The 17,603-nt window shown below is 39.2% G+C and overlaps 1 protein-coding gene across 11 annotated transcripts in view; it reads left to right on the top strand.

Annotated features, from left to right (window-relative positions):
- frya (furry homolog a (Drosophila)) overlaps positions 1-17,257 on the top strand; it is a 50,213-nt gene extending 32,956 nt beyond the window's left edge. For 4 of the 11 annotated variants that reach the window (XM_017416313.2, XM_017416304.3, XM_017416310.3 and 1 more), the window contains exons 32-64: positions 16-272; positions 372-518; positions 602-770; positions 1,027-1,117; positions 1,200-1,282; positions 1,652-1,802; positions 1,916-2,019; positions 2,144-2,323; positions 3,010-3,208; positions 3,768-3,889; positions 3,980-4,167; positions 4,522-4,569; positions 5,368-5,462; positions 5,551-6,131; positions 6,710-6,807; positions 6,886-7,056; positions 7,138-7,278; positions 8,445-8,621; positions 9,317-9,481; positions 9,844-9,918; positions 10,034-10,204; positions 10,384-10,392; positions 11,103-11,303; positions 11,534-11,677; positions 12,490-12,653; positions 12,738-12,963; positions 13,446-13,595; positions 13,677-13,775; positions 13,863-13,946; positions 14,597-14,614; positions 14,771-14,881; positions 14,992-15,197; positions 15,859-17,257. In XM_017416313.2, the coding sequence (XP_017271802.1) occupies positions 16-272; positions 372-518; positions 602-770; positions 1,027-1,117; positions 1,200-1,282; positions 1,652-1,802; positions 1,916-2,019; positions 2,144-2,323; positions 3,010-3,208; positions 3,768-3,889; positions 3,980-4,167; positions 4,522-4,569; positions 5,368-5,462; positions 5,551-6,131; positions 6,710-6,807; positions 6,886-7,056; positions 7,138-7,278; positions 8,445-8,621; positions 9,317-9,481; positions 9,844-9,918; positions 10,034-10,204; positions 10,384-10,392; positions 11,103-11,303; positions 11,534-11,677; positions 12,490-12,653; positions 12,738-12,963; positions 13,446-13,595; positions 13,677-13,775; positions 13,863-13,946; positions 14,597-14,614; positions 14,771-14,881; positions 14,992-15,197; positions 15,859-16,117 (5,084 nt within the window). In that variant the 3' untranslated portion in view covers positions 16,118-17,257. The remainder of the gene's footprint in view (positions 1-15; positions 273-371; positions 519-601; positions 771-1,026; positions 1,118-1,199; positions 1,283-1,651; positions 1,803-1,915; positions 2,020-2,143; positions 2,324-3,009; positions 3,209-3,767; positions 3,890-3,979; positions 4,168-4,521; positions 4,570-5,367; positions 5,463-5,550; positions 6,132-6,709; positions 6,808-6,885; positions 7,057-7,137; positions 7,279-8,444; positions 8,622-9,316; positions 9,482-9,843; positions 9,919-10,033; positions 10,205-10,383; positions 10,393-11,102; positions 11,304-11,533; positions 11,678-12,489; positions 12,654-12,737; positions 12,964-13,445; positions 13,596-13,676; positions 13,776-13,862; positions 13,947-14,596; positions 14,615-14,770; positions 14,882-14,991; positions 15,198-15,858) is intronic. The other 7 variants (XM_017416307.3, XM_017416311.3, XM_017416308.3 and 4 more) reach the window with 5 other exon arrangements.
- Positions 17,258-17,603: the final 346 nt, after the last annotated feature.

The raw sequence follows: 17,603 nt of genomic DNA, 5'->3' as shown, positions 1-17,603 counted from the left end.
TCTTCTTTGTTCCAGAGGTCAGCCAGAGGTTCCCCACCACTCATTCAAATGGAAGGCAGATCATGCTAACATACCTCTTGCCCTGGCTCAGCAACATTGAGCTAGTGGATAGCGGCTTGCTGGTTCCCGTCCTTACTCCGTCCACCCCAAGCTATGACTCTTCCTGCCAGCTGACCAGCACAGACTCATCCCACCAGCTGAAAGGTGCTGGCTGGGGATCCTTACAAGCTACGTCAATGGTTCTCAATAACCTTATGTTCATGACGGCCAAGGTATAGTCATGTTTATTTTTTTAAATGACAAAGTGTTAGTGTGATCTGTGTATAAAGCAGCTAACATGTCAGTATGTTGACTTTTACCACCCTGGTTAGTACGGAGATGATCTGCCTGGATCAGAAATGGAAAACGCCTGGAATGCTCTCGTCGACAATGATAATTGGAGCAACAACTTGAGAACCATGCTGCAGTTCCTTATCAGTTTTTGTGGCGTCAGCAGTGACACGCCTCTTCTCCCATATGTAAGAGATTGAAGCCTGCTATAAAATATTATTAAGTGTTTTTTATTCTTTACCAATTCTTACAGATCTTTTTTTTTTTTCAGATCAAGAAGGTGGTGATCTATCTCTGCCGAAATAACACAATACAAACCATGGAGGAGTTGTTATTTGAGTTACAACAAACAGACCCAGTCAACCCTGTGGTGCAACACTGTGACAGCCCTCCTTTTTATCGCTTCACTGCCACAAGCAAAACCTCTGCAGCGGCTTCAGGTACTATTTTTTCATCCTCTTCGGAGACCACCACAACCTTTTTTTCAAATTTCCAAGCCTGACATGTTTACCTACAGACCACTTCTGACTACTGTAACTAAAATAAATGTAGCTTTAACTTTAAAATCTTCCTAGTAGAATCATTTTGTGAACAGCCCAAGGAAAACGTTCACTTTTTGGATACTTTGTCTTTGATATTTGTAAAAGTTTTTTGAACATGTTGCGAATGATAGGTATGATTTTGGTTCATTTTTAGGAACTACATCAAGCAGCAACACTGTGGTCGCAGGCCAGGAAAGCTTTCCTGACACAGACAATACAAAGACCAATAAAGAGAATGAGGAGAGGTAAAGTATGCAATCATGTCTTAATTCTTGTATTTTTAATTAACTGCAGGTTATGACAACACCTGTATATTTCTAATCTTAGACTTGGTCACATAATGAGAGCACACAACCGTCTGGAATCACGATACAGTAGCAGTTCAGGAGGATCCTACGATGAAGATAAAAGTGAGTATTTATCTATATTAAACACTCTAAGAAATGAGGCAGTTGTCGTAGTTTGGTGCATGTGAAAAATACAAGCTTGGCTTGGAGGGTGAGACGGTAACCAGGACAGTGTCATTTATAATGCATGAGCAGTGTGCAGAATGGCCTTTGGCTTTTAAAAGGCGTCTGTGAGAAATGGCTTTGAAACTTAAGTAGTAAAGTTCAAAACTTCTTCACTGCAGCTTGTGACCAAAAAAGCAACTCTACTGGATTAAAATAGTTCTCATGTAAATATGAATAACCTCACAATAAAAATAAAACCCTAAGACGTCCTCTTATGCCTCGTATTAGACGTGAAGAGTTTTAAAATGATGTTCTGTGACCACTCAGGTGAACCTCTGCCTCCCTACGCTGATTGGCTGACGGTTGTTATTGAGACCAACAAGCCTCATCCTCTGCCCATGCCTCTCAGTGGAGGATGTTGGGCTCCACTGGTGGACTTTTTACCAGAAACCATCACTCCCAGAGGACCACTGCACAGGTCAGACTGGAGCATGTAAAACCTGTTAAATTTGTCACTCCTGAACAATTGTTTTTGACAAATGTGTTTTGTTTAATAGACAGTTTACAGTATATCTTATTTATTTTCTGTAGGTGTAATATTGCAGTGATCTTCATGACTGAGATGGTTGTTGACCACAGTGTGAGAGAGGACTGGACCCTGCACCTTCCTTTACTGCTCCATGCTCTGTTTTTGGGTGAAGTCACCTAAATAAATAAATAAATAAATAAATAGCTGTCATCTCTTATTGTTTTGTTTGGTTATCAAAAACAGGTTTTTAGTGCCATAAATCAACTGATCTAATTATGTTTACTTTACAGGTATGGATCACTATCGCCCAGAGGTGTTTGAGCACAGCAAACATCTCCTCCTCCACCTCCTCATCACGTTGCTGTGTAACAACAACTTTCAGGCCCTCGCATCAGTTTTACTCCAGACACGGGAAATCCATGTAGCTAAAACTCTCACCTGCAAGCCAAACCCGGAACATTCACCTACTGGTAAAAATACTGTTAAATAAGTTTGTTCTTCACTAAAAGCCTGAATGAGATTAGAGTCCAGTTGGTTGTGAAGGTTGGCATTTTTGGCACAGCTTTTCTTCTTGGTTCATATAAAGTTGAACATCAGTATGGGATAACTAGCATTCCTGTAAAGACAATAGATATTTTTCTTATCAGGGTAGAAAATATTTGGACGCTGTGCCAAAAGCAGTGCTGAGTGCAGTCAGTGGATATCAAAGGTCTTGATTAAAGCATTCCATTCTGCTATTTCTGTCCTCTTGCCTAAATTGGGGCCATCTGCTCAAGCTTCAATAATCTGGTTTACCCAACCGAAGCAACCTCCCCACCCTCCCACTACTGATAAATTGTTTTGAAAATGTCTAGACACAGTGTTAAAGTTGTACTTGCCTTTTGGTTTACAACAAACATGCTTTGCTAATTATCAAGAATGCAATAAATTGTGCTGTGACTGAGTTACGGTCAAAGCAGCAGTGGAAGTTGACAGCTTCATCTTGTTAAGCAATTGCAGTTAGTAGACGAGGCTTATTGGATTTATTTTAATGTTGTTCAATTAACTTCTTACTCTAATTTCCATCTTTAGCAGCGAGCTACTGGGAAATACCAGACATAACATATTAGAGTGTAACCAGTTAGTGATTGCTCGCTTGTTTCTTTGTTGTGCTCAGGGATTTTTGACTTCCTACGGGAGTGTCAGGCGTCTCCTGTTCCAGACTCCGGTCTCAGCTCTTCATCCACATCGTCCAGTCTGAGTTTGGGGGGCAGCAGCAACAACCTGCCTGAGATTACTCAGGAGATGGAGGAGTTTGTGGGCTCCACAAAAATGAATGAAAAGGCAAACAAGCTCATTGAGTTTTTAATTACAAGGTAACAACAAAAATGCATTCTCCCTTTTTGTATTTTACCAACTGAACGTGCATTACGCAGCTTTGACATTTTACCAGTCACAGTCAGAAACAGCATTTATATCAACTGATGTTTGTTCTGTTTCCTTGATGCAGGTTTCCACCTAGTGGTGCTGCATATGTAGTACAATTAAATCTTCCATGAACTGATAGATTTTATCTTTAAATTAAGACACAGCAGACATCACTATGATTAATTGTACATACTAAAAATCTCATTTTTTCTGTTGTTGTTTTAAAAAGATGCATGTGATATGCCTCTCCATCCAAATTTGCTTCTTTTGAGTTCTGTAGGACACAGCAACCTTTGAAGCACATCTTTATTATACTAAAGACTCAAATCCTCAGTGCTCACACAAGCACACACTAAAGTGAAAACTTGTGGCGGCTTCATATGCCCAAATATAAGCTCCCAAACACATAAAATTATTTTCTTGTATCATATTTGGTTTGTATACCAAACCAAATAGAAGTACAACACCTGAATTTTGCTATAAACCAAAATATATATGTTTCTTTAGACCATACGGACCACTGTGGTGCCACGAAGACATTTCACCAAAGAACCAAATCTCAAAAAGCACCGAACAGCTGACGAACTTTCTGCGACATGTGGTTTCTGTGTTTAAAGAGTCCAAGTCAGGTAACCCTTGAGTTTTTACTTTTCAGTAAGTAATTCTAAAATAGAACTCCATATTTACACCTGACTCCTTCTCATCTCTGACCCGGTTAGATTTCCTTCTGGAGCAGCAGCTTAGCGAGGTGGCCCTGCAGACGGCCTTGTGCAGTTCGTCTCGCCACTACGCCGGTCGCTCCTTCCAGCTGTTTCGAGCCCTTCATCAGCCAATCTCTGCACATGCCGTGTCCGATCTCCTCTCGAGGCTGGTGGAAGTCATTGGTGAACACGGAGAAGAAGTGCAGGTCAGTCAGAGCACACTGATGCATTTAACCGTTTAGGGGAACTTTATGTAGGAATGTCTTTTATTGCATCTTTATTACTAGTAAATATAATTTTAGTAATACACAAATACTTTATCAAAATTGCTGGTGAAGCAGAGGCAAAACTGGAAAACTGCATCTGTATCATTATAGCCTACTGTTTATTGATTTATTGTCCCATTTGGAGTAAACACGTGACTCCTTTGGCCAGCGCAGTTTGTTTTTTTTTGTTTTAAGATTTATATCATATTGTACATTATATAAATAAAAAAAATAACATACAAATAGTATCTGTGGGTATGAGAGCTGCTCATTGGGTTCTTTCACCTGTTAAAGATTCTTTCACCAAATAAAACCCAAGAGATCGACATCTTGTCCAAGAACGTGAGTGTGCACGTCTTTGTGCGTGAGTGTTCGCATGGTGCGTTTTCTGTGTGACAAACTGGTTTTAAGACATCTTAAGTGTTTTAACAACAGCAGCTTATGTAACTGATTTCATTCAAAACTGTGAAAATGAATGTTCATAAATACCAGATCAGTGTTTAGAAATGCTTACCAAAGATCCCTGACAAACATTTACTGTATTTTACCACAATTTTTATAAAATGGATTACTGATATTATGACATATGTTTGCAGAAAAAACACAGGTATTATTAAATATTGAAAAATACGCATGTGTGTATGTAAAATACATGTTTGGGTTTGTGCATGTATATATGATATGTGTTTCTTTGTGTTTTGAGAGTTTTTTATTCTTAGTTTTAATTAAACAATTACCTCATGTCATGTTTTCCTTTTTTTCTGAGCCCAGTTGTTAAAAACTGAGGAAAAGATGATTTGAGAATTTTGTGACACTATCATTAAACTGGTTACATAAAAAGTCAACTAAAAGAACACAAAAGTAAAAGATGTTAAAAAAAGATCAGGGCTTTGGTGGACAGAATAATCCATCCAGACATCAGAGATCAGATGGAAGGTCAAATCTGAAAAGCCAAAAATAATGAGCTTCAAGGTACAAAGAACTGCCTCCAATATCATCAGATCTTTTATTGCCTACAACAAATGGACCCCAAAAAGTAAAATAAATCAACAATTAATGACTACATTTTAAAGTTATTCTGCTTTACAGCAAATAAGTACATCATACATAAATAAAGTAGTTGATCTCTCTTTTTTTCAGGGCTATGTGATGGAAGTGTTACTCACACTGGAGTCTGTGGTGGATAACTTGGCTGAATGTCTGAAGAACAATGATCTCATGGTTTTCTTGACAAGGTTTGGGTCTCTTGTTGAAGTATTTCTTCTTTTAAGGCTTTTCAGTTGAGACATACATTAACTTTGATGCCTTTTTATAACATTACAGAGCCACATCTCCAGATTTCCTCACCAGTTTCAAGCAGCTGTCCAACAGGAAGAGCACAGGACAGCTCGGCCTGAGAAGAGAAGAGAGGAGCCGGCATCACAGGAGCTCTTCTGTCCCCAAAAAGTTTGGAGAAACCGACAGGTGTTCAGACCCGCCTCGCAGTGCCACACTGGACCGTATCCAAGCCTGTGAGCAGCAGGTTCTGTTAGCCAAGATGAGCAGCTCATCTTCATCTAAAGACAATGTCACCGATGCAACGAGCATCAACCACCCCAGCAACCTGCTGGCCACCATCTTCTGGGTGGCGGTGTCGCTCATGGAGTCAGACTTTGAGTTTGAGTATCAGATGTCTTTAAGGCTGATGAATAAGTTGATGGCCAACATGTCGCTGGACAAACAGGAGAACAGGGAGAGGCTGGAGAAGCTGCAGGGCCAGCTGAAGTGGAGCAGCTTCACCGGGCTTCAGCAGCTGTTGTTGAAGGGCTTCACCTCCGTGTCCACCACTGACCTCACGCTGCAGCTCTTTTGCCAGCTCACACCTGTGTCGAGAGTCCCTGTGGTGGACACGTCCCAAGCCATAGGTATGAGGTCTTATTATCACCTGAACTTGTGTGTGTAATTGTGTGTGTGTTTGCTTGTCAGTACTGTTAACATTATGTCTCATGAACCACTGGATGGGTTTTAATGAATCTCTCAGAAAGTAATCATTGGATAAACATTTACAATTGATTACCTTTTAGAGTCAACCCCATTCAAGATGGCTATAACTCATGCACCTTTGCAGATATTGAGCTAAAATTTGGTGTGGTAGTAGCTAAGCATCATCCCCAACGCATACTTTAATCTTTGCACATTCGGCCATATTTTACTTCAAACATTGGCAATAACTGTTGGCATCAACCCTGTTTGCCCATTAAAAATATCTTATTAACCACTGGACAGATTTTAATCAAACTCAGAATGTAATCACTGGGTGTACATCTGCAACTGATTAACCTCTGGAGTCACTCCAACTTAACATGGCCACTCAGCTAATTAACATTAGCCAACACAAAAACGGTTATGATTCAGTTATTGAGCTGAAACTCGGAGTGGTTGTAGTTGAGAATCATTTCCATGATATACACTGAACATTTTTGAACATTTTGTTGTTCTTTAGGTTTTCCCTTGAATGTTCTCTGCCTGCTCCCACATCTTGTGCAGAACTTCGATGCGCCTACAACCTTTTGCCAAGACGCTGCTGAGAAGATAAGCCAGGTTTGTCTTGGTTAGTGTTTCCACTCTCTGATTTTTCTCATTGTGCTTTATTTGACATCACTGCACTATTTTGAACAGGTATGCCTTGAGGAGAAGAATTCCAAGCTGTCCAACCTGGCTCATGTCATGACTCTGTATAAAACGCACTCTTACACACGAGACTGCCTCTCCTGGGTCAACGTGGTGTGTCGGTATCTCCATGAAGCTTTCTCAGACATCACCCTGAGTCTGGTCACTTACATGGCGGAGGTTGGTGCTGCTGATCCTATTTTTTTTTTTTTTTTAGTGTTTTGGATTCATTTCATAAACTAAGATTTGTTTAAGTTACAGCTGCTGGAGAAAGGTCTTCCCAGTATGCAGCAGACACTTTTACAAATCATCTATAGCCTCCTGAGTCACATGGAACTGAGTGGAATTCAAGCCAAACCCTTCAACATAGAGGTCCTCAAGACAATAGAAAAGTTTGTCCAGGTGAGTTAAAGCTTAAAACAACAGAATTGCAGATATAGCTGATATTTTTTAGTACATATGTAGTGGGTTATAAAATGAAAAGACAGTTAAAAGAAGTTCTGTGTTCCCTGTCTTTCCTGTAAATTGTCATGAAAAGAAGGAAAAAAACTTGTATTCTGTCAGTACATTTGTAGACACGTTCAGACTATAATCAGGCTGTCTAAAGTCAGGCCTTTGTTAATTCTCATACAATCTTGTTTTTCTTTGTCTCTGGTTTCAAAATCAAACCAACATAATGATAATTTTAAAAAAAAACTTGAACTGGAGCAGTTTGCTTACAAGTAGTGGGCCAAAATACCTAATAACAGGAGCAGAAGTCTCATAAAGTTACATAACTCTCTTGATTGCCTCAAAAGGTTGTGCAGCAAATTATTTTTTTTTAAAAAAGGTACCATCCTTTTTGTCAATGTCGGGTTTGGTGAAGAGTAAGGCGAATCCAATACACAGACTGACACTGAGAGCTCTAGGAGAAAAACTAATTTATTTAAATAAAGAAAACAAAACCAAAAGCTGACATGGCAGCAAACAAGAACTAAATACAAAACACTAACACAAACTAAACTGCAGCGAACACCAGAGGCAAGACATGAGGAAAACCAGACAGCACTTTGGACTGACAACGGACCAGTGACAAGTGAGGGAAATGACTAGATTTTAAAGACTGTAGGAAATTAGAAGAAGTGGGCACAGGTGAGTGATTACAAACTTGGGGCAGGAAAACAAGAGACAAGCTGAGGACAAGTGAATGATGACAGGAATACAAAGACACAAGAAGCAAAAACAAAACTAAACATGAAGACAACCAAATAACAAAATAAAAGAAACAATAAACCCAAACAGAACACAGGATAACCAGAAACATGAAAAACCAATAACCCTAAATACAAAAAGGAACTCAAAGAAAACCCAAATCCTGACAGTCATGTCCAGGTTCATTAGTTGTTGTTTTTTTTAATAATTATGTTGAACCACAATTTAAAAGCAAAATCTGATTAGTTGATTTTCAGTCATTTTTTTCTTATTGCTTTTGTTAGTTTCAAGTTACAGCGACAGTGTAGGGTTTTCTTTGAAAGTGGACAAACAAACGGGACTGTGTCTCTGTGTATCTGTGTTTGTGTTTACTGCAGACTGTCCATTGGAGGGAGGCGCTGAATATCCTGAAGTTGGTGGTTTCTCGATCGGCCAGTTTGGTGCAGCCTTCATCCCAGAATGACCTTCCCTATGAGGACATCAGCCGAATCTGGGACCGTTCTTCTAAGGCCCTGCCTGGGAAAACGCTGGACTTTCACTTTGACATATCTGAGGTGGGAGACTCTTTGTCCTACTTATTTTTCAAAGTGTTTTACAAGTCTCTCTGTCCTGTCAATCGGATAATGTTTCTATGTTTTGCCTTGTATTTTTCACTCCAGTATTTTCCAGGGTGTGGTGCTTACTGAGGTTATCCTTTTGGAACAGAAACATTTCTTCCATTTCCTTGTTGGTTATATTTATTATTAAATAGGTTCTCTTGAGATTAGCTTTAAAGCTCAAAAGGTAAACACAACTAGCCAAGAAGGACTGTGCTGGGGAGTGGTGAAAAACATAAGCAGAGGGCCGTTTGTGTGTGGGAACAGAACAGGGAGTTATTTGTGTAATTCTTGAATGGCAGGAAATGATGTCAAGTCCTTGCTCCTTTTTTGTTGCATGTGAACCAGTGACATGTACTTTTTTGCAGGCAGTAAGTGTTGGCTATTCAGATTCAAGACACAGGACTAACCATTTAAATATATCTGAGTACCCATAAGTTTTTGGATTTAAGAGGTAAAGACAATATTGAAGAGAAGAAAAACTATCAAGAAAAGCAAAGGCAACTTTTGTTGAAGCTCTGATCACATTACATTCATCTTGGATTCCAGACACAACAGGAAGTGACATGAATGAAACAGATGAGGACTTTCTCCTCCTCGTACTTTTCCAGAATCGTCACAGTTTTTGTTTGCGTCTGTATGCTTGCATTTAGACGCCGGTGATTGGTCGGCGTTTCGATGATCTGCAACGCTCGCCTGGCCATGATGCAAAGAGCGTCACAACAGCAGTGACCCACAGCACCTCCTCTACCTCCTCTGGATCCACCTCCAACAACGTCCTGGTGCCAGTCAGCTGGAAGAGGCCTCAGTCTTCACAGGTTAGAAAGCTGGCCTATTTCTTACATTGCATCTGTAACACAGTGATGTATTTGGTTTATAATAATGCTTTATTAAATAAGACAAGACAAAACACATCATAGATTGTCTTATTTGACTTTAGTATAACAGGACAACAATCAAATGCGCCTATGACATAATCTCCAACAGTCACTGTGCTAGAGGCAGGGGACACCCTGGACACTTTGAAAGTCCTTCACAGGGCCCCATGGAGACAAACAAGACAAACAACCATTCACACTCTCACTCACTCCTTGGGACAATTTAGAGTTAAATAATAATATATATGATATAATTTAAATGAAATCATTTTTCTCAAAATGTCTCTGTTTACCTTTTGCAGAAAAGAACCAGGGAAAAACTGGTGCATGTTTTGTCTCTGTGTGGACAAGAAGTGGGACTCACAAAAAACCCTTCGGTAATCTAAAAGGAGCTTTGGCAGTACTGTAATTTTAACAACATTTAGTTTTGCATTTAACTTGATATATATATATATATATATATATATATATATATATATATATTTTGTGTAGGTGATTTTTTCCAGTTGTGGGGAACTGGACCTCATGGAGCACCAACCCAGCCTGGTGTCCTCCGATGACGGTACCCGAGAACTGGAGAACACCGATGATACAACCTCAGAGCAGCAGTTCAGAGTCTTTAGAGACTTTGACTTTCTGGATGTTGAGCTCGAAGATGGAGAGGTGAGTCACCTCTTGTTTGATTTCATTGGCAAGCTTATAAATCAAAAGCAGCAGCAGTTAGAATACAGCGTAAACAGCTTATTTCTTTCTGAATAGCACTGTAGTATTCTGCTGGGTGAAGCGTAAATGTTCCATGTAACATGGATTCTGTCTCTGTTTTTCTTGTCTGTGCTGTCTAGGAGCTACAGGTGAGTTTAGTCATGTTACACTTGCACTTGCTGTGTTTGCTTGTGCAGATAATACAGTAGCTACCAAACTGATGGCAGAAACACAGAGTATTCTTGCATGCTGTGCTGTTTATAAAACTGATTTTGTCACATTTATTGACAAGAAAGATACTCACTCGAAGCACTGAACTCACTGTTTCTTCAGTTTATTTGTAGCACACATCAGTCTTATATTCCAGCCTTTAGATTTATGAATTACAGAATTGTTGACATTTGCTAACTATAATCAGTGACATTCAGGGAAGATTAATTGGAATGTGTCTTTCTGATGTTGCATGTTCACACAGAAATACTGCACCACACAGCCGTTTAAACAGGAACTGAGAATGACTCGTCTTCCTTGTTTGACCTGTTGAGTTGGAGCTATGCTGGACTATAGAAGATGACTGACATCTTCGGAGTCTTGTCAAATTAAAAAGCATTCTGCATTTTGTATGACCAAAAAAGCACTCAGATCTAGAGAACATTAGCCTGTAAATAGTTGCAACCCCACCAGTTTCAAAAGCAAAGTGGGGCTTTTTAGTTGTAATTTAGTGAGATTTATATAAGAATATGATTGGTGAATAAGATTAGATTACCTTTTTACTGAACTTGCGCTGCATGTTTGTGTTAGTAGATTACACTGTAGCCAGAATCTTGGTGAATAATAACACAGCTGTTCGCTATCATAGGGAGAGACTGCGGACAACTTTAACTGGGGCGTGCGTCGGCGCTCTGTGGACAGTTTGGACCAAAGTGACCTCCAGCCTCTGGAGGACAGTCAGCTGTCCAGCAGCATGCCCAGTTTCAGCAAGGTCGTCCATGAAGACTCAGATGAGTCATCTGAGGAGGATTCCCTCACCGTCAGTCAGATACTCTCCCATTCTCAGCTTGTAAGTTCATACCTTTATGTACCAATTTTAGGCACAAGTTTGAAGAAGCTGTGGTGCCAGATGGGCTATATGTCCACAAAGCTGTCATTCCACTGCTGTTTTGTCTCTAAAGTCAGATGTTTTACCACTGATGGTGCTGGCAGGAATGTTGAGAATTTAGCTTTATTTCAATCAAAGCTAATTAAAAAAAAAAAAAGAATTCTTAAAGGGTTGTTCTTGTCTCTTTTCAGAGTATCAACTTCTCTCCAACAGCAGAGATCAGTAGCATGGACGCCTCCTCTGCCATTTTTGACAGAACGTCAGCAGATTCGACTCCTCTGAGCACCAAAAATCCCAGTTTCGAGGTCCAAGTGTCAGAGGACTCGAAGCAGCGGGTGAATAAGGGCTTCAGAGTGTCTGAGATCCTGGGAACTACTAATTCCTATCGCAATTCTATAGTAGAATTCTTTACTAAATTAGCCAAATAGGAGCTATCCTGCTTCATCTTTTCTTTGTGTGATGTATTGAATGTTAAATGTGGTGTAGCTTCAGCCCTATGCTAAAGAGTATTGCATGTTTGACTTTTCTAGATTTCTTGTTTTTAGAGAAGTGCATAAGCTGATCTTTTCTGGATAAATTAGAAACTGCATGCAAAGGGAAACAGAACTAAAACCTGGAAGCAGATAATTTGTAGTATTTTTGGCTGTGGGATACTTTGGGCTTTTCTTTATTTGTGGCAGAGATTGTTTGGGAGCGTGAGGGAGGGGTCTTAGCCTGCACTAAAAACAAAAGGTTTTTTTTTTTTTTCATTTGTCTGTTTAAGGCAATGTGTATACCTATTGCTTCTTTGTGGGTTTCTATGAGCAGCAACTAAAAGCTCCCGGCATGGGGATAGTCAGAAAAGGTTTACACATTGCCTGTCTGAAACTAAAAAAAAGTGTGCGTGGTTGCACTGCTGGCCAAGTTAAATTTTTTTAAAATTGATTTAATTGGCACAATTTAAATTGATCAAATCAAAGAAAACCTCGAAAGGAGTGTCCATAGGGTGCCAATCCAAGGTTAGTGTATTCGTTGTAGCCACAAAGTGATCCTTTTAATAATAAAGAATGACTCAGGAAATACTAGATTATATCATGCATGATGCTCCAGTCTTTATTTATGACCTTAATTAATTTCACCATTTGCTGATGTCTCTTTTTTCTTTCAGGATGAGATGTCGAAAGATTATGAAGACAACAGTGTACAAGAGGAAGAAATCTCTCTCTGCATCAGTGAACTGCCTCCTGAATATCCATGTGGGGACAGTTTGTCAGTGGACATGGTTTATAATGATTATAAAGCAGAGTCGGCTGTTGACGGCTGCTTACCCAGGTACCCATTCACAGTTTCAGTCCACCCTAAAAATATTCACATAAAATGTTGCATGGTTTTTATTACGCATCCATGTTCATTCAGTCTTGCTGAGGAGGAGGAGGAGGAGGAGGAGGAGAGAGAGGACATGCTGGAGTCAGGTTCCTCGCCCCCGCCGTTGCCTTTCTTCTCGGCCATTCTTGCCGCTTTCCAACCAGCAGTTTGCGATGACGCAGAGGAGGCCTGGCGAAGTCACATCAACCAGCTTGTCTCTGACTCAGATGGCTCCTGTGCAGTCTACACTTTTCAAGTGTTCTCTTCACTTTTTCAGGTATCACTGCCTGGTCTGTTAGTTCAACATTAAATATCGCCCTCCCTTGAAGGCTAGAGGCGATAATGTTTTCGCCCATGTGCATGTGAGTTTGTTTGTCTGTCTTGATTGGAGTCACTGGAAATTTTGAGAGGTGGAAGTGAAAGGTGATGGTGAGAATTGAAAAAAAAAAAGTAAACTGAACACAACAGAGCAGTACAGATTTATGTGAAAAGAGACATGGAAATTATCAAGTGATTTAATTAATTTTATGATTAAGTTTGATTAAAATTACTGTAACATGGCGTACGATATGACACAACCATCACAATCCAAGGACGCTCTTTGCTTGATTATCTTATGAAGTTCATTAACTAGATGTTCTTCAGTTCATTGACCAAAGCTGACAGCAGAGAATTTTTGAAAAACTGTAACGAAGAATGTAAATACCTTACATAATACAGGGACAGGCGTGTCAGCCAGTGTGTTCTTTTGGTTTGCAGAGTATCCAGACTAAATTTTGCTCCCTGACCTGTGAAGCTGTAAATTATTTGGGGGATGGCTTGAGAGGATTAGGATCAAAGTTCCTGAAGTCCTCTGAGATGCTGGCGTCATGCTCAGAGTGTCCCACTCTATTAATTGATGCTGACACAGTGAGTAACCTAAACTGTTGACGTTTCTGGCATGTTTGTGACAAAAAAAAAAAAAAAACAATAACTGAAGTGTTTCTGCAGATTATGTCTTATGGACTTCTGGAAAAGATGAAATTCAGCGTGTTGGAACTTCAAGAGTATCTCGATAGCTACAACAACAGAAAGGAGGCAGCTCTCTCTGTAAGAAGATGAAATATTCCCCTCTTCATCCCGTATGTTGTCATGTTGTGGTTTGAGCTGTGATTAAGTTGCTTTCCTTACACACAGTGGTTGAACAGCTGCAAGGCCACTTTTCCCATTAGTGTTCAGGACACAGTGCTGACATGCCAACCAATGGAGACCGAGGAAAAGGTAAAACGTGATGTTTTCAAACTGTATGCAATAACTGACATGCGCTGACTGACACATAATGTAGAACACATATTTAGCATGCTCACTGGCATATCTAATGAATTCAGGCATAAGTAAAAATACTGAGGATTGTGTTTCATCTGATCTTTCATACTGTACTTTCTGCTTTACGGTTACTGTGTGATACTGTAGCTCTGTGAGTGTTACGTCTTCTTTTCTCTCAGTCCCTGTCAAATCTGGTGCATGTCACATTGATTACCTCCTACTTCGTGTGCACCTTTCTTTTTCTTGTGGATGTGTTCAGCTCTGCTGGACATAAAAGCAAGCTGTAAAGAATTAACAGCAACATGTTTTGCCGTTAATAAAATAGACTGCCAAAATTTTCTTAACAAGGTGAATGTGTTTGAGTATAATAACAGCAAATTTGTTTTACTTATCGTTTTAACTAATTCGCTGTACCTCCCTGTTTTCATTCTTGCTTCACATTTATCCACCTTTATATTTTTATAAGCACTGCATGTGAATTAAATGACCTGTTCTCATATTTTTCTCCCATTTCTAAATGGGAATCAGTTGCATGACCTTTAATTTTTTTTTATTTGTTTGTTTTCTTAACTTCTTTTTTGCTGTGTAACATGCTTGCTTGGTAGCAAATGGAATCGCTGGCTGTAAGTTTGATGTGGCTTCTTTCTTTTCTTCTATTACTACAAGCAAACTTTTATTAGTTTTCATTTAAACTGATTATTTCGTAAACTATTGTCGGAAATCTACGATATGTGAGTTTGTGATAAACGCAATTCTGAAAGTTTTTTTCTTATTTCCAGCAACTGGAGCTCTGTCAACGACTCTACAAACTCCACTTTCAGCTGTTGCTGCTTTTTCAGTCCTACTGTAAACTGATCGAGCAGGTCCATGCAATAACCTCGTTTCCAGAGGTAGGTCATATATATTATTATTTAACTCTATCTCCCTTCTGTTGTCTTTTATTATTGAAGCCCCGACACCCATTGTCTAATTTATGTTCGTATTATCTCTCAACCTTTAGCTCACAAATATGTCAGGTGAACTAAATGAACTGCGGAGCAACCTGAGGGTAGCAGCAGCCTCCATGATGAATGGGGAAATTTCTGCTTGTGAGAGTTCCTGCTCGGAGACCATCATGAGCTCCTCTGAAGCTGCAGTGCAGGCCATCCTGGAGGTTCTAAAAAACAACGAGTTTCTAACGGCCATTCACTACATCCGTGAATGCAGGTGTGAATAGTGAGATCTTTGTTTTTTATTCATTATGAGTGTGTTAAAGGTACTCAACGCAAAATAGGAAATCAATCATAAAACGGCTATTATGAACTACATCAAATGGTGCAGTTTGAAAGAGCTTACGCCAGTAGTTTTCCAAAGATTCTGGAAATGCAGGTCCACACTCAATGTAAACAAAGCACTTGGTTGAATCCCCCAGAAACCACGTGGAAGCTTGAGTCACATGATTGACCTACATTAGACTGGCTCCAGTCTGCGTAGGTCAACAGATACGGTGAAATTAGACAAGACTAGAATCTCGGAGAAGATGTTTAGGTGGAAATATGAGAATGAATTTGCTGCTAAATGCTAAAGAAAATAAAACAAGACAACTGTCAAGAACAAACATACACAGCTTTTGTAAAACTTCTTCTGGAACAGTGATATAATGTTTGATCTATTTTCAGTCAGGTAAACATTCGCACATGACAGTTGGCATCCAGTCACAAATTCTGCTTACAGATTTTTTATTTAAGGACACATTAACCATCAATGTGAGAAAAATATTCTGCAAATTTTATTTCTTACTTACTTTGTCCAGTTTTCATGACTTTGGAATGATCTCCTTTGAGTAAGCTGTCACCCTGGTTTTACTAATATCTGGGTTTCTTTGCAGAACATTGTGGCCAAGTGACATCTTTGGCAGCCCCTCTGAGGATGAGATCCAAACGTTACTGAACATTTACTTCAGACATCAAACTTTGGGTCAGACGGGAATGTTTGCTCTGGTGGGCTCAAAGCAGGATCTGACGGAAATCTCTGTCAAGCTGATGGAACTTAACGGGGCGACTCGGGACATGATCCGACGAGCACAGGGCTACAAAGCCATCACGGCTTTTCTCCCGGATTCCAAGGTTTCAGGCTCAACTCTCTGATGGCGGTTTGGCAGTTTGAGACACTTGTAGCTGTGCAGCACTCTGTGTAACTCCAGACTTGTCTCAGGCAGCTCTTTCATTTCAATTTTTACCAAAATCTCTGCTCTTTCCTGACAATAACCAAACCCTTGCTCCTTTTTTCTGTCTCAGAGTATGTCATAATCTTGAGCTCAAATCTTTAAACATGCAGCAGTTTTGGCTTGACAGTTTTATTTGCTGTTGTAACAGAGTTAACCTTTCCTTGCACTAATAAAAGAAATCACCACAAAGCCACCATTTGCCACAGAAGTCAACAACTGTCCTATTTAACAAATAACGTACCAAAGCTAAGCAATGCTCTATCAGCTGTGTTGTTTTTCATGTTGAGGGAAAATGTGCAATCTTTTACCTTTTCCGTCTCTTAAAAGAATGTATTTAAATGTCATAGCATTGGAAAACACTGTTAGTGGAAAAAAAGGGAGGAATCATTACATATGTGAGTCCTTTGTGTGTATTTATGTGTAGGTTTTGATGTGTTGTGACTGTGCATGAGTGTGAAAATTAAATTATATAAACCATCATGGATGGAATTATTGATTCTGATTTGTATGGGTGGTTCATGTTAAAGTGTTCTGACATGCTGCAAATCTACTGTAATCTATCCAACCTACATGCTACCTTGTGGGTTCTTTGTTACTTAAAACATCTTACTGTACTTTAAAACTGCGTAGCTTTTTTTGCAAATACGTAAAATATTTATATTTTAAGCTAGAGAAAAACATGCTTTTATCTAATAAGATCTATAGAGAATATGTTGTCCCATCTGTTAAACAAGCCAAGCATGCAAATTCTATGTACTATAAAATAAATAATGTTTATGAACAAATAAATAAACTATTTTAATTGATTGGTTGTAAATAGTGAACTGAAGGCTTTGGTAAGACTCATAGGATGATATTTTTATGAAGTTAAAGTTTTAGTTGCATGCAGAAAAAAAGGATTTATGTACTTGTAAGGCTTCCACAGTTGTTGTTACAGCCGCTGGTTTTGTAAATACTTTTGCTTTGGCAATGTATTAACATTATTATATTTTTATTTATTATCTGAGGGGTGTTCTGTTCACACAAGTGTCACTAAAGCATATATTTGTTAAACTAAGGAGTCATCTTGTCATCTTTGCTTCTATTAAAAATGATTTTGCACTTCTTTTTTATTTTTATTTTAGCACAAACGTGAGACTAAATTTTTATAAGGTTACATCAGATTGAGAGAAACTGGTTATGAAAAGAATCTGCTCTGCAGTGATTGGCTGTGAAGTTTTGGTCCATTTGTCCCCACACAGACACAGCACTTGTATTTTTATATATTATCTCCACCAGATATAATTTAATATGCGCTATATTCACAATATATGTAAACTTAATACATTATTTTTGTTTATTGGCAGAATACAATACACCCTATAGTTCATACCGCCACCTACCGTCCCAGGTAGGGTAGGACAGGG

Source organism: Kryptolebias marmoratus, linkage group LG2, assembly GCF_001649575.2.
Source record: "Kryptolebias marmoratus isolate JLee-2015 linkage group LG2, ASM164957v2, whole genome shotgun sequence".
Taxonomy (NCBI): Eukaryota; Metazoa; Chordata; class Actinopteri; order Cyprinodontiformes; family Rivulidae; genus Kryptolebias; species Kryptolebias marmoratus.
This window is presented reverse-complemented; position numbering and strand designations above follow the sequence as displayed.